The 24,653-nt window shown below is 42.2% G+C and overlaps 1 protein-coding gene across 5 annotated transcripts; it reads left to right on the top strand.

Annotated features, from left to right (window-relative positions):
• The first annotated feature begins 2,356 nt into the window (after nt 1–2,356).
• Nucleotides 2,357–23,714, top strand: ENPP5 (ectonucleotide pyrophosphatase/phosphodiesterase family member 5). Of its 5 annotated transcripts, XM_038394170.2 has the most exons (5): nt 2,399–2,494; nt 8,352–8,580; nt 8,715–9,220; nt 15,740–15,916; nt 20,989–23,714. In XM_038394170.2, the coding sequence occupies exons 2-5, from the start codon at nt 8,561–8,563 to the stop codon at nt 21,372–21,374; spliced, it is 1,089 nt and encodes a 362-aa protein (XP_038250098.1). In that variant the 5' UTR covers nt 2,399–2,494; nt 8,352–8,560; the 3' UTR covers nt 21,375–23,714. The 5 variants fall into 5 exon arrangements, with proteins under 5 accessions (XP_038250097.1, XP_043366069.1, XP_038250098.1 ...); XM_038394169.2 differs by having other exon boundaries at nt 2,357–2,494; nt 8,352–9,220; XM_038394171.2 differs by having other exon boundaries at nt 2,401–2,512; nt 8,352–9,220.
• Nucleotides 23,715–24,653: the final 939 nt, after the last annotated feature.

Genomic DNA, 24,653 nt, shown 5'->3' with positions numbered 1-24,653 from the left:
GAAGAACATATGTCATGGTTCAGGACAACTGCACAGGTAGTTCCATTCAGTAGTCCAGCAAGGGTATTCACCCTCAGGTTTCCGACTATTTTGGCCGTCACTTCTCTTGGGTGGAGACCAATCCTCTGGTCTCTTTCCCTTCCGACTAGGGTATCTCCAGGATGAACAGTTCCCTGCCTGTACAGTTGCCATATTTTTGGAGTTCAATCTGCCTACGCTATATACACCCAGATCTTATCATTTGAACGCTTATTTTATATATATTCAGGTGAGGTATGATGTGGAGCTGTCCAATGGTGCTCTAAGCCTGCAGGTGAGGTGAAAATATGGTACCCAAAATGAGAGAGTCATTTTTTGCACAGTTCCAGAAACACTGCAACATGACTATGACTAGAAGTTTTTACTGTTTAAGTTCATTTCAACTTCTTAATGCCTTACACACACAGTATTCCATACTGCAGGCAGGTCTGACTATGCCATATGGATATCAGTCTACATTCTTGGTATGTTAAATCTCCTTGAGGAAGTACATGATGCCTTTGAGTCTTGGGAATGTACGTCAGACACTTGGTTCTTTCAGGGCATTTGGAGTGATGCAGGAACAGTAGGGTGACCAGATAGCAACTGTGAAAAAGTGGGATGGAGGTGAGGGGGGGTAATAGGTGCCTATATAAGAAAAAGTCCAAAAAAACAGGACTGTCCCTATAAAAATGGGACATCTGGCCACCCTAGAGAACAGAGAAAACTGTCTTCAAAGACTCAAAAGGCAGAAGGGGGATTGTAGGACTGACAAAAAAGAATCCAGTCCTTGTTAGATGGACCCCCACAAGACATGTCCTGAGTGAATATGCAAAAGCTATGAGAAAGAAGTTGCCTAACAAGAAGTAGTGAAGACACAGTCCACAAACAAGTCCCTTGCCTCTGCACTGAAGAGGGATGAAGAGCAGGTTACAGCTCTTGCCAACCATGTCATCAACAATATGATAAACTCATTTGACCCTGAATCACATCCAGGGGTGCTTATCAACATCTACTGGACTGCGTGTAACATCTGATGTTACAAGAGTCTCTGCTGAAAATAGCAGATGTTGGTGAAGAACAAATGGAGAGATGTGTGAGACGTGCACTTGATTCTTATGGGGCATGTAGCTTCTTCAGGCCAGTCAAGAAGTCTGGCACCCCTGCTATCGTCAAGACGACCATATTTAAGTCTGGCAAGGGAGGAACAATCACAGCACCTATCGTACCTGTGCATGCAATTTGTGACACACTCACTTCTGACTTGCACAAGATACTTCCTACTGTACACGCCTTAACTGGATGTGATTTTGCATCATCCCTATCTGCTACTGCGAAAAAAAATCTGTCTTTAGCCTCGGCAAATCAAATGGAGTCTACCATTTGAGACATCTTGCTAATTTGGCAGAGAGTAGCGGACAAGCTGCAATTTCTGCAGCAAGGAAGTCCACAGCCCTGCCGTGTGAGCAGAGTGAGAAAGAAAAGGAGACCACTTCATACCTATGGTGCTAAAGGGTTCGTTGATGTTCCTACCATTGCCCCAAGGTTTACACGTATGGCACCCCCGGGGGACGTGTCCCAGCTCCTGCTAGTGCAGGCAACCTAAGGTGACCAGATGTCCTTATTTTATAGGGACGGTCCTGATATTTGGGGCTTTTTCTTATATAGGCTCCTATTAGCTCCCACCCCAGTCCCGATTTGTCACACGTGCTGTCTGGCCACCCTAAGGCAACCCCGCCGTATCTTTCTCAAGCTGTCTGTTAAAAGGAGTTAGGTGTGGAGTTGGGGGGGCCCACGCTGCTGGAGGGGGCTGCTCTGGGCATGGCTGAGAGGAGCTGGTTCGGCCGGTGGCGGATTAGCCCCTGCCCAGGCACCCTGACCTGCTCCGCCTGGCGCCCCACTGGCCCAGGCCCAGGACCCCACAAACCTGTAACTCGCCTCTGGGTTCGGCTGGAAACGGCTCAGCCGCGGGGACAGAGCCGCGCCCGCGCTTTGACAACGTCCCGCTTGGCCTCCAGGCCCAGGCTGAGGCGATGAGCCGGGCCCCAGGCTAGCCCCGGGCCAGCCCCCGCCCCCCAACGAGCTCACAGGCCGTGCGGCGCGGGGCGGGCGGGGGGGGCACGTCGGCTGCCGGCCTGGGCTCGGAGCAGGACGGGCTGAGGCCGGGGGCGAGCCTGAAGAGCCCAGCCGCCCGGGGCACCATGGCAACAGCCAGCCCGCGCCCGTCACCTGCTCTCCCGACTGCGCACGCGTCCCTTTCCGCCCCGCCCGTGACCGCCCTTCCCCAACACCTGACGGGCAGCGTCGCTGGCCATTGGGGGCTGGGAGCGGGGGCAGAGGAAGTGCCCAAACAATAGGCGGGAGGGAGGCGGGGCTTATCCGGGAAGGGGCGGGGTCTGGGAGGTGTGTGGAGCCCTGACTCGGAGCGGTAGCGCTCGCGAGCGGGCCGCCAGGAGCGTGTGACTGAGGCGCTGAGGTAGCTGCCCCCTCCCCCGTGAGTGGCTGGGCCCTGCCCTCGCCCCGTCCCGGGATACCGATCTGTCGCGGTGCCGCCTCCCCCCTCTGCCCCCTCCCCTCCCCTCCCCTCCCGGGATACCGATCTGTCGCGGTGCCGCCTCCCCCCTCTGCCCCCTCCCCTCCCGGGATACCGATCTGTCGCGGTGCCGCCTCCCCCCTCTGCCCCCTCCCCTCCCCTCCCCTCCCGGGATACCGATCTGTCGCGGTGCCGCCTCCCCCCTCTGCCCCCTCCCCTCCCCTCCCCTCCCGGGATACCGATCTGTCGCGGTGCCGCCTCCCCCCTCTGCCCCCTCCCCTCCCCTCCCGGGATACCGATCTGTCGCGGTGCCGCCTCCCCCCTCTGCCCCCCTCCCCTCCCCTCCCGGGATACCGATCTGTCGCGGTGCCGCCTCCCCCCTCTGCCCCCTCCCCTCCCCTCCCCTCCCCTCCCGGGATACCGATCTGTCGCGGTGCCGCCTCCCCCCTCTGCCCCCTCCCCTCCCCTCCCGGGATACCGATCTGTCGCGGTGCCGCCTCCCCCCTCTGCCCCCTCCCCTCCCCTCCCGGGATACCGATCTGTCGCGGTGCCGCCTCCCCCCTCTGCCCCCTCCCCTCCCCTCCCGGGATACCGATCTATCAGGCGGTGCCGGCTCCCCAGGGATACCGATCTATGGGGGGCATTGCCAGTTCCTCCCTCTGGCCCCATGGGGTACCGTTCTATGGAGGGGTGGTGCTGGCTCCCCCGTGGATACCGACATGATGTCGGGGGCGGGGGTGTCAACTCCCCCTTCTAGACCCATATATCGGGTGTGTCCAGACAAGGACATGGGTATGGGATGGCTGCCCCTGAGACTTGCTTCTCTTGATTGAGAGCAGGTTGTGTGGGTGCCTTTCTCCTGATCCCTAGCTGGGGGAGGCCAGCTGGAGGATGAGGCTGGGTGAGGTTTGCTAAACTCTATTTTACTATTGATTTCCCTGACTAATTTTAGATGTGCAGGTCCCTGGGAAGCAGAAGATAACCTCTCCACCCCTCCCACCCCCCAAAAAACCACACAGGCACACATCTCCCTCTGTCCTGCTTGATCCAAATGCTCCGTGCTGATCCCCTCTGCATTTCTACACTGAACTGTGCTTTTTAGACATTTTGCTTGGGTTGCAGTTTAAATTATTGTCTGTGGTATCTAAGCCCATCACTCTAGTGTATCTGAATGCCCAGGGCTCCTCTCAGTAATTTTATCAAGGCAAGGTGCATGTGGCAGGTCAAAACCAAACTTCCTGCTGTCATCTTAGGGAAACAAGACCTATGCAACAGCCCTGATTAGCTTGAAATAACAGGCGTGAACGCTGTCAGGGGCGAAAAAGGGTTTCTGGATGGAAGATCCCTGTAATGTCTTGATCCCTATTGATCTCCTCCAGTTTATGTCAAACTTCAGTGAATGTGTTTAATAGATTCTTAAGGCAAGAAGAGATGATTAGATCATGGTCACGGACCCAGTATCTGTGCTGCACCCCAGTTTTTAAATAGTTCCTTGGAGGAATCTCTTCAGCGTACCAGATCCCCCGTGGGTCTCTCTCTTCCTTAAAGATAGGTCAGTGGACCTCAATGCCTCTGAGACGGAGCCTCTGGGCTCCGGCACACCTGTTTCACATTGTGAACTCTGCCCAGTGAGTCCAACTAAGATAGATTCATGACTTTTACACTTCTCAGGGACCAGTGCACCTCAGCCAGGCAGCCCTACTCAAAACAGAGTAGGATCTATTTGGAAGTTCTTAGGTTAGCAGGCACCATAGAGAAGCAAAGGTTAAGACGTAGTCCATTCTGGCCAAGTGCTCCACCCAGCAAAGGTGTCATAGAATCCATTTGTTGTCTCTCTGCTGTTTCTTTGTCAGGCTATGGTCCGATCTCCACTATAGAGTTAAGGCAACTTAAGGGAGTTTACATTGATCTAGTTATGTCAGTGTGTACACTAAAGCCTTGCTCCTGCCAATGTAAGTGCCTACTACACCGACCTAATAATTCCACCTCCAGGAGAGGCATAGGGCTTATGTCAGTGTAGTTAGGGTGCTATAGTGACTGTGTAGACACTATCTTACTTACCTTGGCTGTTGGCTGTCATTCTTGTCAATTTCATGGCTAGGCACTGGAGCTGTGAAACTGACAAGAAAAGCTCCCTGCTGTGAACCCTGCAGGGCTCGCAGTTGGGCTATCACCCCAGGACATGGGCCAGGGCTCCAGCTGGAACCCATCTGCTGCCTGGGCTCCACACCAGACTCCCAGTTCCCCACTGTATTAAAGAGGCCTTTAGTACCTGCTATTTTTTAATTCATTCTTTTCCATAATCTTCCTTGTTAACTATAAAAATGATTCTGCAATAGAACAAGTTATCAAGTTTTTCTGTAATGTAACCTTCACTTTTTCCCAGCTCTGTCTTAAACCCATTACTATTTGGTGATTTATGATAGAAATTGGTCCCTCCATGTATTTGAAGACTATAATGTTGTTTTCTTCACATGTCCACATCTCATCCTTTTGCTTAGGTCTACTCCTTTGTCACTTTTGTTGCTATGCTTTCAAACATTATATTGTGAAGCAGAAATTGTAAAAACTATGAAGAATGGTGATCTTGAGATTAAAACACTGAATTGGGACCAGGAGATCCAGGTTCAATTCTTGGCTCTGTTATTGACCATATGTATAATGAAGATAATAGTTTCCTCCCTTAGAGAAAGAACAAGGAGTCCAGTGGCACCTTAAAGACTAACAGATTTATTTGGGCATAAGGTTTTGTGGATAAAAAACCACAGTTGATCTGAAGAAGTGTTTTTTTTTTTTAACCAACGAAAGCTTATGCCCAAATAAATCTTTTAGTCTTTAAGGTGCCACCAGACTCCTTGTTGTTTTTTGTGGATACAAACTAACATGGCTGCCCCGATACTTGATACCTTAGAGAAGTGTTTTGAGGATAAATTCATTAATATTTGTGAGGTGTTCATATATGAGGGCCATTTGAGTGCCTATATAGGTAGTTCAGATTGATTGATAGAAGAATTGTAGGAGAGAGCTGAGCTGGGGCAGGGTTTGGGATCCAGGTTGTAAGCTGATAGGAAGAAGAAAAAATTGCCAAAGGTTGTGGAGATTTACACTGAGGCAGTCTTTGTCTCACAAGTACTTGGTTGATTTCCCCAGATAGATAAAACAAGAGTTCTGCCTTCATTTGTTCTTCAACCTTGTCTTTTAAGGAAAGTTCAGCTTGAGAGATCAGATGCACAAGGATAAACAATCATAAGTCTTGTGGATGTGGTCTGCTTGATATTCACTGTAAAACTAGTACTGATTCAGTGGAAGGCTGTATATTGTTGATTTCAAAAGGCATTAAAACAATGAATGTGTTGGATAAAGAGTGAAAGGCAAATCTGCATGATGTGCCTCACTGTTGCTGATATGTGGGAGTGGACCTGTCAGTTGGCTAGAACTGGTTAAATTAACAATAGAACGAGGAAATAGCCATATGCAGCAAGCCTGTAACAAATAGAGGAATAATCCTCTTGGCAGGACAAACAGGCATTTTTAATGGGTTTTTGGGAAATGAGCTGTTGTGTGTAAACCTGTTTTCAAGGCTTTACAGGAATATATGCCTGCCTTGAATTGGAATAATTAATGAGTCTTGATTAGAAGTGTATGGGAAGGATAAAACTAAAGCCTTCAGTGAATAAGTAGCATCACAAGAGAGGATGACTTCATTTTGTATGAGCTCTGCACCTGCTGTTATCTATATATAACTCTTTTCAGGGTTTCTGCTGGGAAGCTGATTTCTTGATGAATCGGCTGATCAGACATAGCTCATTATTTTCATGGCTATCCAGAAAGATTTTCTGCATGCAACCCATAACAATCACTGGTTTTAGTTTGCAGTGGTCAGATTAGATATGAGAATTTTCTCATTTTAGCAAAGAATTTCTCATTTCATGCTTTCTGTATTAAGTATATTCAGAAGTCAGTGACTGTTGATTTAAAAGGCAAAAGAATTTTTATGCTTGGCACTGGACTGATTAGGAAGTGCAGTTGTGAATGATCTGAGATGCTAGTTAATCTTTCTCCTTTTCTGCCTTTTTCCTTTATAAATCAAGAGACTTTTGGTAACAGATTTAAAATCTTTATATGTGAGGGGAAATTAGATGGCTGAGAGTTGTATGGAGCATTTCACCTCTAAATCTCTAGTTTCAATATGAGCCAGATTGATAGTAGCTTAAAATTGACAGTGCCTTTATGATCGAAGTAGCATGACATGAGAAGTAATTCTTCTATTCCATTCAGCACTGTTAAATTCTCAACTGGAGTAATGTTTCCAGTTCTGAGCATGACATTTTGGGAAAGATGTGGACAAATTGGAGAAAGTCCAGAGGAGAGCAGCAAAAATGATCAAAGGTCTAGAAAACATGATGTACAAAGAAGGATTGAATAAAATGTGTTTAGTCTGGAGAAGAGAACACTGAGGGAGGACATCAGAACAGTCTTCGGGTACATAAAACGTTCTTATAAAAAGGAGGGTGATAAATTGCTCTGATTCACTGAGGACAGGACAAGAAGCAATGGGCTTAAATTACAGCAACGAAGGTTTAGGTAGGACACTAGAAAAAACTTCCTAACTGTAATGGTAGTAAAGCATTGGAACACATTACCTAGGGAGGTTGTGGAATCTCCATCATTGGAGATTTTTAAAACCAGATTAGACAGACACCTGCCAGGGATAGACAATACTTAGTCCTGCCTCAGTGCAGTGTAGTGGACTAGATGACCTATCAAGGTCCCTTCCAGTCCTACATTTCTATGACTCTATGATATCTGGATTTTTTTAAAAAAAGTGTACCATAGCTGGAATAGGAAATTATAATAACTTGGTATGTCATTAATGTAAAATGTGCTTTACGTTTAATTTACTGCTTTTCCCATTATAAATGCCCTGAACATATGATATTCCAGTATTAAAATTCACTTAGGGAGTGCTAGTGAAATTTTAACTGTAGCCTCCCTGTAATGACTTGCTTCCCCTCTGCTGAACAGTTGACATATACTTGGTGACTCTTTTTATTTGGTACCTTTGTTGCCACAATCTGATATTAACTCACTGTCTCTTTTAGACTTAGAGTTAAAAGCTTTTAGTCTTTTTTTTTCCCCAAGAACTTGAAACCCAGGGTTGCACTTAGCACATAATTACTTTGAGTAGCATCACTTTGAGAAGCTGGTGTCTAAATAATTTAGTTTCCTATATCAGGCTTAGTCTTGGAGTTAGTGGAAATATAGTATCTTATTTATTACTTGAAGAACAAACCTAACAAGGAACTGGAAGCTTTAAAGAAATAGTTTTATACACAGAAACCTCTTCCACCCCCCCCCATGCAAGTCTATCTTGAGTGTGTGTATGTATGTACATAAATGCACATATATTCAAAATAGATTTACTTTGGGGGTGTGTGTATAGTGTTGCAAATGTTGGCAAATTTGTCAGGGTGGACGAGGAAGAATTTTTTTTTTTTATCAAAGCACTGGCTGTACCACAAACTCTTGTGTAACGTTGGGTAAATCATTAAATCTTTCTGTGCCTCAGTTACTCATCTGTAAAATGGGGATAATATTATTTCCTTACTTAGAGGGGTGTTGTGAGGGGAAATCCACTAATGTTTGTGAGGTGTTCCACAGTGATGGGAGCCACATGATTTTATCTCTTGACAGGGATTACTCACTCACTTGTTCAGATTCACTTATACTGTAGTAAAGATAAGTGTTCAAGATAATTAACTTGCAGAAGTGGTAACTGAATTTTGCCTTTGTATTCTAGAGATACGAACTTTGTGCCTGAGTGAAAAAGCTTTTCCAGGATGGCTTTGAATTGCTACTGGGGAGTCTTGGCAGTCTGTATGATGACTTTTCCAAGCACACTTTGTTTCCAGCAGGACCAGTCCAGAGTGTTACTATTATCTTTTGATGGATTTCGATGGGATTATATTTATAAAGTCCCAACGCCTAACTTTCATTATATCATGAAGAATGGTGCTCATGTTAAACAGGTTACTAATGTATTTATTACAAAAACTTATCCTAATCATTATACAATGGTGACAGGTCTCTATGCAGAGAGCCATGGCATAGTTGCTAATGAAATGTATGATCCTGTCCTGAACAAAACTTTCTCCCTGAACAGCATGAACATCTATAATTCAAAGTTCTGGGAAGAGGCCTGTCCAATATGGGTCACCAACCAAATGGAAGGACATAGAACCGGAGCTGCTATGTGGCCTGGAACAGATGTAAAAATACATGGAGTCTCTCCTACACACTATATGTTTTACAATGAGTCTGTTTCATTCGAAGACCGAGTTGACAAACTTATTGATTGGTTTACCTCAGAAGAACCCATAAATTTTGGTCTTCTGTACTGGGAGCAGCCTGATGCAATGGGGCATGTTTTAGGCCCAGAAAATCCACGTATGGGCACAGTCATTAGTGAGATTGATGACAAGCTGGGATATCTTGTGTCAGAACTGAAGAAAGCAAAGTTGTGGGACACACTGAATATCATAATCACAAGTGACCATGGAATGACACAGTCTTCTTTAGAAAGGCTCATAGAGCTTGATCGATATGTGGCTAGAGAGCTGTATACAATGGTTGACCATTCTCCTGTGGTAGCGATTTTGCCAAAAGAAGGTAGGAACAATGGCATTAAAATGACAGGGTAACAAGCCTTGTGGGTGGGGGGGTAGTGGTAGATGTGGCATATTTTGACTTTAGTAAGGCTTTTGATACTGTCTCGCATGATCTTCTCATAAACAAACTAGGGAAATACAACCTAGATGGAGCTACTATAAGGTGGTTGAATAACTGGTTGGAAAACCATTCCCAGATAGGAGTAATCAGTGGTTCACAGTCAAGCTGGAAGGACATAACAAGTGGGGTCCCGCAGGGATCAGTTCTGGGTCCGATTCTATTCAATATCTTCACCAATCATTTAGATAATGGCATAGAGAATGCACTTCTATAGTTTGCAGATAACACCAAGATGGGAGGGGTTGCATGTGCTTTGGAGGATAGGATTAAAATTCAAAATGATCTGGAGAAATGGTCTGAAGTAAATAGGATAACAGTCAATAAGGACAAATGCAAAGTACTCCACTTAGGAAAGAACAGTCAGTTGCACACATACAAAATGGGAAATGACAGCCTAGGAAGGAGCACTGCAGAAAGTGATTTGGGTGTCATAGTGGTTCACAAGCTAAATGAGTCAGCAGTGCAACAGTTTTCTAAAACAAAGCAAACATTCTGGGCTGTATTAGCAGAAGTGTTGCAAACAAGACAGAAGTAATTCTTCCACTCTACTCTGCGCTGATTAGGCCTCAATTGGAGTATTGAGTCCTGTTCTGGGGGCAACATTTCAGGAAAGATTTGGACAAACTGGAGAAAGGACCCTGCCGTGCTTTAAGATCCCTGCCCCTTTTGCCCCGTCTGGGCTGCCGACGGGTGGGGGGGCAAAGGGAGCAGCTGCCCCGGTGCCGGCGGTTTAAAAGGGATTTGTTTAGTCTGGAAAAGAGAAGACTGAGAGGGGACATTACAGTTTTCAAGTATAATAAAGGTTGATACAAGGAGAGAGAAAAAATGTTCTCCTTAACCTCCAAGGATAGAACAAGACGTTAAAGTGCTGCCGTGGCAAAGGACCCTGCAGCGCTTTAAGGTCCCCGCCCCTTTTGCCCCCCCTTGGCTGCTGACGGGTGGGGGGGCAAAGGGAGCAGCTGCCCCAGTGCCGGCGATTTAAAATGGCCCGGGGCTCTGGATGCCATTACTGCAGCAGCGGCTTCCGGAGCTCTGGGCCCTTTAAATCACCGCGGGAGTCCCAGGCGGCCTGGAAGGGCTGGCTGGGGGGTGCTGACCGTAGCCCCGCTCCTTCCTCCTGAGGCTCCGCCCCTGCCCCATACTGGTAAGTGTCCTGAGTTACTTTCACCCCTGTGTAGTAGTAGTAGTAACGTTGTTATTAGATTACACATTTGAATTTATATTCTTGCAAAGCACCTTTAACAGATAGGCCTGCAGTATTTGGGACACTGAATACATATGTAATCCTAGATAATTGTGTATGTGTATGTGTAGATAGATAGATATAGCTATATAGATATTTCAGCATCGCCCTCTTAACACGTGGCCGTTATGGCTTGGCTCCTGACATCCGCGTGTAAACGGGTCTGTACTGTATAATCATTAGGCACCTATCACGTTGATATCTCATTGCCAAATATGATATGGATGAGTATCCAATAGGGTTTTCTTCATACTCATACTTGACTTGAATCACCAAGGGCCTCATGCTGGTTTCACTTATTTACCTTCATTGACTTCAGCAGGGTTACCCCTGATTCTCACCAGCATGTAAACAAAATTAGATCACAACTCTCCAGCAGTGACAACTAATGTATTCATCTGTGACCATTTCTTTTGGTTCTGTGGTGGTTATATAACAGAGAAGAAAATAGTGGCACAGAATTTTAAAATTGAATGCAGAGGTCCTTCTTCTTTGGAAATATTTGCAATATATTGATCATAAACTTGTATTTCTAACTTAATTCCTACCTATTTTTGTAATTCCTCTCCATGAAACATAAACATGCATTGAAAGGTGATCGAGGTCCCAAATCTAGGTTGAATTTAAAATAAATACAATTTTACAGGAGCTGATTTTAATAAAAGTGTATTCAGGCTTTAAAAAGATTTATATTTCGGCTTTAAATGCTTCTCTGCAGCATTTGCAGCATTGTACTAGTGTATGAAAACAAAATGAAGCTCACCAGGGTATTTGCTGTCCAAGCTGAGTGAACTGTGAATTGGAAGCAAATGTTGAAAATAAACATAGATTTTTTGAAACCTCTTCAATTTAATTTCTAAAACATTAATTGACAGGATTTTTTTTAAATGATTTGCAGCGTGTCCCTTTAATAGGAGTGGCATCTTACTTTGTCATCTCATTGCTGCATAAGGTTCTTTCTATCCATTTGGAGGTCACTGCTTTAAATATAATCTTGTGCTTGAAGATGCTGATCTTTCATGTTTTGTTTCAGTTTTTTAGTTTGCTGATAATATAAAACTAGTCTTTCATAGGCATAGCTAAAATTACTTTCTTTATCCCAATAGGTTTTAACTCCTTTTGAATTGTCCAACAATTAACTACTTCTTACTCAGTCACTAGCCACAGCTAGAGGTTTTATTTTCAATTTTTGTGTGGAATTGTTTTAAGAAATTAAATAAGAAAGTAAATCCTTGTAGCTAATTTAGCCACTGTTATCATGTTTAATGTGTTCAGGCCCCAAGGGTCTGTACAGCACTAGTGCCCATCTTCAGCAAGGAGAGGAAAAACTTGTTCTAAAAAGATTGGAGTGCAGATTATTTCTGACAGGGCAAACCCATGCTTCATTGTATCTTCTTACTTATAGTTGACTGGTTGAAGCCAATGACATCTATCAAAAGTAGAAGCTGAGATGTTTTTAATGTTTGCTAGGAGGGATCTGATGTACCAACGTCTTATCAGAATATGCTGCTCTTTTTCCTCTTCCTCTGTGTGTCCCCTACCCTCTCCAGAAAAATCAGACTTGGCCTTTCTCAGCTTGCGCAACCCCAGTTGTGTGATATACTTAAAGGGTATTTGAACCTTTCTGAGAGAAATACATCATTCTACATGCTGTACATTGCAGACCAAATTCTTCTCTTAATTTACATACAAATGTGACTAACTTTAATTTGAGGCTAAGGTTGTATGTCCTCTCAATCTAGGGGTGAGAAAAGAGACTTTAATGCTTTGTAGAGGGGAGCAGGGTTGCAGGAAGTGGGTGGACATGTACAACCACATTGCCTTCAGTCAGAATGTATTGGTATAACTGGAGAGAGAACTTGGTCTAGCAGACAGAGGAGAGAGAGGATCCACTTATAAGAAGCATGCTGTGACCTTTTTACTAAATAAGGTCATAGTTTTAGCCCCAAAGACAAATAAGAAACATTTGGTAACCGTTAAAACCACACTTCCGACCCTTCAGTTCTTTCTAGGCTGCAAAGAGACCTTGTGTCAGGGTCTGGCGTGCTGCCTGTTTTGAAATGTGGATGCCTGAAACACAAAAAGAACATAGCAGCTTTATTTCTAAATATCAGCGAGTGCTGCAGAAACGTCCTGCTCAGCTAGAGTGACAAAATTCTGACTTGCATAGTGCATGTGACACAGTCCTAAATTATATTGTAAATAGATTCAGTATGTGCAGGCTTATTACTATTAAAACGGGGAAGGCATGACAGCAAGGGAAAGCAAACTGCAAAGCTTTAATATTGAAAACCCAGCACATAGGAGCAAGCTTAGGAACCAATATTACATCCATTTTCAAACCCCCTTCCTTGTCTACTTAACCTGTCAAGTCTTGGATTCAGAGTTTCTTCTCTGAAACTTCATGGTATCACCTCTATCTAAACAAGACCAGGAAGGCTATTTTAGATGATTGCTCTACAATAGCAGATGTCGTCAGTTGTACAAAATAGCCTTCCTTTTTCTATGTAAGTGGTAGTAGTGTCACCAAGGCCCCAATTCTGCTCTCGTTGTAGCTGGGGGCAGAACTCCCATTGATTTCAGTGGGAGCAGGATGGGGCCTCGTGAGGCAGAGGGAAGCTGAAACCCCAAGCACAGAACTTGCCAAGAAGGACAGTGATATTCGGTTACCTTTATCTTCTAAGATGGAATATATTGTATAGATGGATCTGAGAGCATGACCTAAAGAGAAGGTTGCATGACGCTTTCAAATACAAGACCCACATGCTTATAACTTGCCAGATTTTAATCACTGGAGGTTACATTTTCCATGCCAACGATCTATCTCAGGTTGACTTTTTAAAAGTTTCTGCTAATTCTGTTATTTCAGAGAATAAAATTAAGGGGAAATACATTGCTGCCTATGTTTTAAAAAAATTACAACCATTTCATTGAAGCTCTTCTGCTTCCATACTTTGGCATAGGGACTTGAAATTTGTCAGGGGGTTTCTTTGGGTATGTCTACACTACAATAAAACACCTGTGGCTGGCCTTGTGTTAGCTGACTTAAGCTCACAGGGCTAGGGCTGGAGGCTATAAAATTCTAGTGTAGACACTGGGACTCGGGCTGGAGCCCAGGCTCTGGGACTCCCCAAGGGCTGGGGGGAGAAGAGTCTCAGAGTCTGGGCTCCAGTCTGAGCCCAAACATCTGTCTGGGCTCCAGTCTGAGCCCAAACATCTGTACTGAAATTTTATAGCCCCTTAGCTCAAGCCAGCTGACACAGGCCAGCCACGGGTGTTTGTTGCAGTCTAGACATACCCTCTGGTAAAAACAACGACGAGTACTTGTGGCACCTTAGAGACTAACAAATTTATTATTATTCCTGGTTAAATCACAGGAGAACAGTGTTAAAAGCCAGGGATGAAGACAAGGGCAAGATTCCTGGCATCAGACAATATTTCTTCAGAAAGCAGCACCTTTGACTCCTCCAGTTTCCATTAGTGGAGTCTGACATTTTACTAATACTTTTTTTTCCCCTTCACCATGCTTCCTGGATCCTACTATTTACTGCTTCTTAGCTCTACTCCATGTCTACACTCTTTGCACTGCTCCTCCCCTACTACTCACCTCTCATCTTCCTCCAATTCCCATTCCATAGCTGCCTTTACAACACACTTTAGAGAAAAGAGAAATAGGTAAATGATAAAAGTAGTACAGAAATAGATCTCTAGAAGAAGAGAGAAATTGATGCAGACTGTAAACTTTTTGAGGCAGAGAATCTCTTTGCTCCGTGTTTGTACAGTGACTAGCACAATGAGGTCTTAGTTCATGACGGGTTCTGAGGCGCTACAATACAAATAATAGACAATGATAAACAGAAACTTGTAGATTAAAATATATTTGAACCTTTACATGTTTCTACTGTTCTTTTAAACCTCCCATCTATTTCTATAGTTTCCCTAAATTTTTAATCTGGTGTGAATATTCAAGTTGTGCATGCCCTTAGACCATGTAACTGTCTAATCTTATGACTTAGTTTCATCTTCCTTCCCATTCCACCTTATTGCTTGTTTCTTGCTTGTTGTATGTTGTCTTGAAGTAAGTTGTAAACTCCTTGGGCAGGGACCAGTTTTTGTACCGTACCTAGCGCAGTAATGGCCTAATCTGGATTTGGACCTCTGAGCATTACAGGAACATTAACAATAAGAAGTAAAGGATTTCCAAAAACAGAATATATCATTAGGATCATATAATACAGAGTTGGACTTTCCCCCCTAAAACTATGAGCTGATTGGTTAGCTGCATAGTTGGGACCTAACCACCATTTGAAGAAAATTGCCACACCTATAATTTGAAATGGTGAGATAAAGAGGAGACAAAGTCAATTAGGGCCAGGTACAAAAATGGGAACTGCAATTCTTTAAAATAAATACTGTGGGCTTAAACTGAAGATTGTTGGCTTCCTGATAAGTAAAAGTTATGCTTTCAAGGCTGCCATGGAAAATCAACAGCTCCCAATGCAGCTTTTTAGAGGAAAATGAACTCTAAAGCAACACAACTGCCGCTGAGGTGCTACTGAGCACCATAGATGGTTTCTAGGAAAATGTGGCAATCCCCTTTGAAGCTCTGCTCCTTGAGAAATCTGTGTGCACTGAACAGAACACGAGAGAAAGTGTCACTTCCCAGCTCTCAAGCTTTATATGCAACTGGGAAGAATCCATTTATCCACAAAGGGGCTTACCTAAATTCCTTCTAACTGAAGTGAATAAGTGCAACTCATACTGTGCACAATGATGCTATAAAAAGTAGACCATTTTACTCTTGTGTTTTAAATAAAAAGAAAATCACAACATAAGAGAACTGTTGTAATTCTATATTGAGGGACATGACCATAAGAGCAGGTTCCAATAAGCTGTCATGTGATTTCACCAGACCTTTCTGGTGAATAATGTGACCATCCAAAACTCTTAACAATAAAGTTATCACAGCATCACATACTGTCTGTCTATAACTTCCTTTATAGCTAAATTCTGCTCTTCAGTGTAACAATTTTTTTTATCCTTCATACCTACTGCTGAAATAGATCATTTAAGCTGTTGCTAGCATGTATACTAAGTGACTCATCATCACTACTTGTGTTTTGTCACTATTAAGTTCTTGTTTTATTTGGTCTAAGGCAAACTTGATGAAGTGTATGAAGCCTTGGTCAATGCTCATCCCAACATGACTGTTTATAAAAAGGAGGAGATTCCGAATAGATTACATTACAAACACAACAGTAAAATTCAACCAATCTTAGCAATGGCTGATAAAGGATGGGAAATCTTACAAAACAAGTCTGATCAACTTCTCTGTAAGTATATTTTTCTTCATTCTGTTTCAGAGCTATAAATTCTTTTCTATTCAAACTAGCACAAAAAAAAGTTATTAAATGCTGTGACCCCCTCTCCAGCCCCCAAAGCCCATACCTGGCTTTAAAAGGGTTAAGAAGTCTTCAGACATATGGGTGGAATTTTCAAAACCCCCAAAGGGACTGAGATGTACCATTACATTGAAAGTTTGTGGGACTTGTGCTCCCAACAACTTGTAGGAGCTTTTGAAAATCCAGTCCTAAAGTGGCTTCAGAAAATGTAGCTGATCACAAATATAACTTTAAAAAATAAGCAGCTTCCTCTTGCAAGATCTGTATCTTGGAACTTCTTAAGAACCTAGAGCCCAATTTTGTAAAGTATGGCATTGTGGTATGAAGCACTGCCAATTCAGCCTGTTGATCTGAGGGGGGATTAGTCTGTAGTGCAGAATACATGGACATTGCTTTGGAAAGGACTTCTGAGATGGATGAGAAAAACTGGTCTGCTGATTCAGAAATTGGAGAACACTTTTGTTAAACAGGCAAAGACTATCCTAGCCCGGGGTGGGCAAACTTTTTGGAATGAGGGCCCCATCTGGGTATGGAAATTGTATGGAGGGCCATGAATGCTCATGAAATTAACAATTCGTGTTCAAACAGGGACACCACAAGTTTGTTTCAAAATCAACACTATTAAAATAATTGTGTTGAACAATGTGCTGTTAGAAAATTACATTACTGAACCGTTAGTTGATTTTACCACACAATTTTGCTCCTGTTCGATCACAGATTGTATGTTAGCTAAAACTTTTCAGTGTACTTGCACTACGTAAGTTTGGTAGTTTTTCACATTTATTGCTGACTTCTTTTCTATCTGTAATTAGCTTTGTTGAATCATCAGTGTTTCTCCATTTGATCGTGGCAATAACCAAAATATATTCAAACTTTTTTAGCTTCAAAGTAAACCATAATTAAGCAATGTTGTTGTTGTTGTTCAGTTTAACTCTGAAGAAGAGAGATTCAAATAAACTTTATTTAATAAAGATTATATTTTGGTGGAAATAAACATAAAACCTTACTTACTATTATAAGTATACCACCATAATATATTACAGTAATTAAACTAAACTTACCCCCTTTGATTAATGTGAACAATGCAGCTGATCACACTTCTTTACAGTGGTATCAAAGTCCACTGTCATTCTCATTGTGGAAATCCGCAATACCAAGCTGAGATGTTGGTCAGTTAATTGGGATCTGTAGCGAGATTTGTTGTAATTCAGCAGGGAAAATGTTTGTTCACAAACATAGGTGGGTCTGAACAAAACAAGGATTTTCTGTGCCACCTTGCAGATATTTGGGAACTTTGTTTCACTCAGAGGCATAAAACTCGTCCAGTTTTTCTGAATTGTACTCTTCCTTCAAGGTGGAATCGCACTGGAGATCAATGAGCTCCAGTTGTAATTTTTGTGGGGCTTTCTCGTAGACAAATGACAGTGGGCATGATACCAGCTCTTGTGTCTTCTCTATCTTCTCAAAGTCAGAAAATAGACAAGAAAATTTTCCATGCAAGTCACTCAAAATTTTGCTGTACTTTTCTATCTTTTCTGGCAACACTTCCAAGTCTTCCAGTGTTGGAAAGTGAGCGAACACTCAGTCTTGTTTTCAAAACAAGACTAAGGACAAACTTGACTTTGAAAGCTGTCACACAAGAATACAATGCGTGTACAAACACATTCTTTTCTTGCAGATTCACATTAAGTTCATTTAAATGTGCCAAGATATCCACACCAAAAGTGAGGTTGCACACCCAATTTGAATTCTTTAATTCAGGGAAATCATTTTCTTTCCCCTGTATCTTTAGAAAGTGCGAATTTCATCTCTGAGCTCCCACACTTGCTGCAATACCTTTCCTAGGCTGAGCCAGCAGACATTTGTATGATAAAGTAAATCCTGGTGTTCGGCATCAGTGCCTTCAAAAGGGAAATGAATTGCCAATGATTAAGTCCCCTCGCTCTTATGTAATTCACTGTTTTCACTATTGTACAAACAACATGATCGATGTCCAGGACATTGTACATCAGCAGGCCTCTTGATGTATAATACAATGCAGAAAAATCACCTCTTTATCAGGGTCATCTTCTTTTACTTTGTCTTCAATTCTTTTTAAAAGTCCTATGTTTTTCCCAGTTAAATTTGGCTATCCATCTGTGGTTATGTTTGCCAGTTTACTCCCAGGGAGCTTCAGATGTTCAAGGCAGCCAGAGACCCTCTCGTATAAATCTGATCCCTTAGTTGTGCCTTTCATTGATTGCATTGATAAAAATTCCTCTGTGATTTCCAATTTGTCATCAGTTCCTCTGACAAAAATGACACAGCACGATTATTGAATGTCAGTGCTGTCATCAAGGACTAACGAAAACAATGTAAAGCTCTGTGCTTTCTTGTTCAACTCAGAAGCCAAATGTTCATCAATCACTTCTACATGGCAAGTAACAGTTCTTCGTAACAACCTGTTTGTTTTGGTATTCCGGTCACAGCATGCCAGCAGCATCAACAATGCATTCTTTCAAAAACTCCCCTTCAGCAAAAGGCTTATTTTGTTTAGCAATTTTAAACGCCAGAGCATAAGTTGCCTTTGTAATGGCTTCCTGAACTGTAGCTTGTCGCACGTAAATATTTTGCTAAGCTTTAAGTTCATGGCGAGTTTCTCAGCTTTTCTTGCCCTTTCCTCAGTTGTTAAATTGTTGCCATAATTAGGATGTTTTGTTGAAATTGCACTCCTTGAACACCGCGATGCTCTCCTGACAAATCAGGAATACAGCCTTCGAGTTCATGTTTGTGAAAAAACATTTTGCATTCCATTCTTTGTTGAAAACCCAACATTCACTGTCCACTTTTTTTTCCCCTTAGCACTCATCTTTTGAAAGGGAAAAGAAAATCTTAACTGTTGCCGTTATTTCAAACTGGTGTTTTACAAGACTGCATGCACTACATGCAGGGCCTCATTTTCAAAAGAGCTGCAATGGCAACGTGTTTTTTTTAAAATCAGAAAAGACATGCTGCGCTGGGGTGTAGCCATGGGTGGGCCATGGCCCACCCCTTTATCCAAGTCCACCTCATCATTTGCCCCACTCCAGAGCTCCAGCTGGGGAGCGGGTTTGGGGATTTGCCCTGCTCCCCCTGCCTACCTGGCGTTCCTGCCAGGGAACGGGATCAGGCCTTGGGCACTTGCAAGCCTCCAGCTCCCCTCCCTGGCAGGTGCACCGGAGTGGGGCAAACCCCCAACAGACCTCAAGGGCTGGATTAAAAGCTCTGACAGGCTGGACGCAGCCCGCGGGCCCTAGTTTGCCCACCCCTGGCCTAGCCACACATTGATCCTCTCACCCAAATACCTGATGTAAGAGTTACTGCATTTATAAGTATATCAGGATATTCTAATTTGGATATCTACCCATTGTTTCATGTTCTCTGTGTGTGTATATAAATCTCCCCTCTGTATTTTCCACCAAATACATCCGATGAAGTGAGCTGTAGCTCACGAAAGCTTATGCTCAAATAAATTTGTTAGTCTCTAAGGTGCCACAAGTACTCCTTTTCTTTTTGCGAATACAGACTAACACGGCTGCTACTCTGAAACCTGAAATATGTGGTCATCATCTTTCCTTCTGTTTATTTTTTAGGGCATGATCCTCGAGAGTTTTGGGTGTAAATTTTAAAAAGTGACTGCTGCCATTTTTCTGTGCCCAGCTTGAGACACTTTAAAGGGGCCTGATAGTCAGAAGACATGTATTTTAGCACTTCTTGAAAAAAATATAGGCCTTCGACCTTCTTCAACTTGTCAGTGCATCCTGTTCTGAGATGGGCACTATTTTCATTCCATCACCTACTTACTTTCTGTCTGTTGGGAAGAATGATGTGATGATAAAGTATGTTCATGGTGGTCTTTGAAAGATGGTATAAAGTGGTATGATACAGATGGTTATGACCCCTGCCACTTTCATGGAAAAACTAGAAAGCAATGCTGTGTACAAATTTAAACAAAATAGTGAGGTGGAGGTATCTATGGAGGAGAGCCAGGTTTGGGATTTCATTGGAGGCTTTTCATTACTGAGTTAATATGAGATGCTCATCTTAGAGGTGATACTCTCAGGAAGTTTAAATGCTAATTCTTTCTTATGCTTCTAATCTTGTCAGTTCTAGGATCACTTCAAAGCAAACTTTCCAACTGGTGAAAAGCTGTCAAAGTATTCTTCATAGCTTACCAAATATTTTCACTGTATATATTAATCCAACTATTTCCTCACTTTTTTCCTCCATGATGCATGTATTCATGTGCACACATTTCTCCTGGTGTAGGGCTGCCTATGAGCTGTGAGACTGTGGCTCTTTTCAAGAAAACTGAATTGAAGCACTAGTTGTGAGACTGCTCCATGCTTCTGTCTCCATATCTTTTCCATATCATTGACAGGCATGTGGGGTAGAGGATGAGTCGGGGTCTCGCACTACCTCTGAGTTTCAGAAGCCTGGACATTGGCCAGTAGTCAAGTAGAGGCTGAGAAAAAAGCTTCCATTCGGTATAGAGCAGACAGCCCAGTTGTGGGGTAGAATTCTTTCCTTTAAGCAGGCTTTAGTGCATGATGCCTGTGACTGCACGCCAAACTCTAACGCTTTCTGAGCTTACCCTTCATAGGCTTCTCCTGTCTCCAATGGCTCTTGAATCATCTCCTCTAGCCTCCCTGCCAATACAGAAGCCTCCTGCAGTAAATTCTTGAATGCTTTAAGTGACTCCCTTGATGATTTATGTGAAATGAATGCTAACCTTCTAGGCATTGATTCACAATGTCTAATATTATGACTGTTTAGCTCCCACTTAAAGTTTGTGAGCTTGTTTAGAAATGTAATTAAATCTTCGCTACAATAAACTAGGCTGTTTGTTTTTCCTTTTGAATTGTGGATTTTCTGGGAAAAGGTCCAAAGATTCAATATTTCCTACTTTTAGTGAGCAATGGAAGTGTTTTAACAACTTGAAGGTGTCAAAGTTTTTGATAACTCACTTTCTCTTTTCTTGCCAGTGGGTAATCATGGATACGACAACGTCCTACCAGAAATGCACCCAATCTTCTTGGCCTATGGTCCTGCCTTTAGAAAGAATACCACCAAAGAAGCCATGAATCTCACAGATCTGTATCCCTTGTTGTGCCATCTGCTTGGTATCAGTCCATTGCCAAACAACGGGTCATTCAGCAATATGGAAGATATGCTTCTTATGGAAGTTCCAAGAGACCTGAATTCTAGATATTATGAACAGGAGTCCTATGCCTATTTTATAGGAGTTTTTCTTGGTAGCATTCTTGTTGTTGTTTTTCTTTTAGTTTTTATTAAACAGTTAATGCACAGCCACCTACCTAGCATGCAGGTGCAACACTCTGAAATTTCCCAGCCGTTACTACAAGGGTAATATTACTTTCCAATGAAGGCACTTTAATAAAAACAATGAAAAGTTATTCTAGCTATTCTGAGCTTAAAAGAAGTTTTCCTAGAAATTAGGTAAGTAGATCTGCAAAAATTAATACATGTGCTGCACTGGAGTGAATGTGTAACAGATGTATACAGGGAGAGCATGTTTCTGTTGCACTATATAACCACTTGATTTTTCAGGGGTTGAAAACCACTCTAGATAACACTGGAAGGATATGTATGTAGAGATTTAGTAACTTTAAACCCTTGGATACCTCATTTTGGGCTAATATTAAGGAAATAGAAATCATTTTAGATTCACTAAGCTCTTGGTCTTCTGAATTTAAACAAATCATGGATTTAAACAAAAATCTATTTAGGTTAAGAAAAGAGTGTAAGGGATCCACAGTGGAAGGATGGGCAGATTAAATGTGTGCTATCCAAAATGCTCTGATTTTGTGCATTCAACTTAAATATCACTAGGATAGTGTTTGTACAAGTTGCATTTTGGTCTTTAATTGTAGCAGGCAGGGTTGTGCGTTTCTAAATTGAGTTATATGACCCATAGAAGACTGGTGTTTCATGGGCTATATCTTATTGTTAAAGTGGGGTGGGCAAGAATACTGAAACTGAGGTGGTAGTCACAGAATTCAGTTTCAAAACTCAGCATGGTATATAACTTAATCTGAATCATGTCTGAAATTCTGTTGTAATTGTCCTGGGGAGCATGTGCTATTGCTCCACCTCCATTTTTACTTAGGTGGTCAAGGAAAATCACCCTGTGACCATAGTGCCAGTAATGTAAAGCTGCCTGTTGTTGGAGTAGCCCACAACCTGTTTTTAGTGAGTGAGGTGATAACAAAAGTAGACTTGTCAGTAAACTAAGACTGGAAGTCTATCAGGCAAATAATTCTTCTAAAACAAATGAAAATGGTGTTCACAGTAGTGGTTAAAACCTTGAAGCTCAGAGCAGATGAACCTAGATTAAAATCAGGCTACCAGTAAACTTTATTCACAGGAAGGTCAGGATCCACTGCAATTTTTACTTTGGCAATCCTGTCCTCAGGAATTGGTGGAAAGTGTCTTGATTGGACGGTAAAGGGAGACGTTTTGATGTATAAAATCTCGACCTTTTCTGATCTTAGTAACATGCAATAATTCTTGCAGATCAATTGAATAAATATTCACGTACAAAACTGAGACCTACAGTCTGATAGCACTTCCTTGCAGAAGCCTAGATAATCTCCCCTTACTGTCTATTTCCAGTAGCTTCTTCACTCAAGCTCTGTCCCCTCTTCCCAATGACCTTGGTATTAAAATTTCCATACAAGATAGACAATGTGATCTTTCTTTGCACCATTGAATAGTTATTCTTTCTCTCAACGTGGCAGGGGTGTTAATGGGGCTTTTTAGAAAACTCCACAGTGAGCAAGTAAATTATATCCTCAAGGGTGTAGTAAGCCCTTGCAGTTTTTTTAAAATCAGGTTAAAAGTTGTATAATTCAATCCGTTAGGCAACTTACTAATTTAGGGGGAAAAGTTCAGTACATCTGTCAACAATAACATTTGTGCCCAGAATTCCCATACCCAAACATACAGTTTAGTGAAGAGCAATGTGTTCTAAGAGAAACTTTTGTATGTGTGAGCCAATACCCCCAGGAAAAAGGGATTTTGCTAGTAACAAAACCTGTTTTAAGTTGAAACATGCACTGTATTATAAAAATAACTGACAAGTTTTGAAGTGGGGGAGTTGTGTGTTCAGCTCTTAATTTGATTTGTTATCCCTACAAACTAAAAGTGGTCTTTGTTTTCATGTTTTGTTTTAGTGTAAATAAAATAAACTTTAATGTCTAGTTAGGAATAGTTACAGGACACCTATCTAATATTAAGTTTACAAATGCACAAGCCTAAACCTGTAAGCACAAGAAATGGTACCATTAGAGAAATGTAATAAATGCTCCAGCCCATGCTCTTTGAAAGGGCACAAGGTCTGACGTGTGCTTTTTGAGTACTTTAAGATTGCATGGGACTGAGTTAGTGGAAGCTGGGGTTAAAATATATTGCAACTGTGAATTTAGAAAATAGGAAAGCTCGCACTATTCAAAAAACCACTTACTAAACTATGGCATGCTTTGACTCTAGTCAAGAATGTTCTTTCCTATTTGTACTTGTAAACTCAATTTTATCACTGAATAGTATTCAAGTCATAACTAAGATTGTTAAAAAAAACTCTGCCATTTGTAAGTGTTTTATGAAAAGATTTAATAGGCATGTTTTAATTACTATTGTAATTATTTCTGGTAAATAGTAAAGAAACAGGGGAGAGTTCTGGTTTCATAAATGGAATGTGAGTGAACCAAGGGTCTGGGATATGAAATTGTAAGGCCTCACATGTATTCATCTTATTTTGACATATGCAACTTAAGCATCTTCATAAAGGTATTTTCTGGGCTGAGTTAACAATTAAGCTAGCAAAGACAGGAATAGGAGTAAGTAAACTACTTTAGAGAGAAGTAAGGTTGATAAGGCAATATCCCTTAGTGGGCCGTGAGTGAAAGAAGTTTCATGTATGCCAAGGAAATCACTGTCTTAGTTGAAGCACTAGAAGCCACAAATGGAATGACTGATTTAATTCTTCATTTATTCTGCTTCATGTAGGGTATCCCTAGTTCTATCCCTTCCCCTAATATTCAAGATTTGAAGCATAATTCAGATGCATCAGATTTCCAGTTAATACTCAAGCTTAGAGATCGTGCTCATCTCAGATCCCATTGTGAAATATACTCTTCAGTGCTTATTACAAAAGATGTGGCTTTATAGCATCTAGTGCTGGAAGAGAAACTAATTCCAGAAACAGGATGCCTGATGGAAAAGGTGCTACCACACACACACACACACACACACACCCCCTCAGCTGTGGGAAGGTAGCTCTAGTTTTAGACATCTCTACTGGTCTCATCTATGGCATAGGGGCTGGGGCAAGAAGCTATTCTCTAGGTAACCAGATCCCATAGCATTCAAGGGCAACTCCATCCAATCCTACTGTACCAAAAGAAGCTGACATATTTAAAAAAAAGTTTAATCTAATGCCAGAAGATCTGCCAGTGCCCTTAATGCAGTTTTTACCCCACACCCATGTCTAAAACCCATTAATGAGGATCTAGGAAGTCTGAGGACTCAAATAACCAGCTTAGAGTACTGCAACCTTCTCAAATATGGGATATTCTACACACATTACTGGCTAAAACTGGCATCAGCTGCTTTAAGGACAGTGGAGAAT

Source organism: Dermochelys coriacea, chromosome 3 (assembly GCF_009764565.3).
Source record: "Dermochelys coriacea isolate rDerCor1 chromosome 3, rDerCor1.pri.v4, whole genome shotgun sequence".
In the NCBI taxonomy this organism is placed as follows: Eukaryota; Metazoa; Chordata; order Testudines; family Dermochelyidae; genus Dermochelys; species Dermochelys coriacea.
The sequence above is the reverse complement of the archived record's forward strand: the minus strand, read 5'-3'. Positions and strand labels throughout refer to the sequence as shown.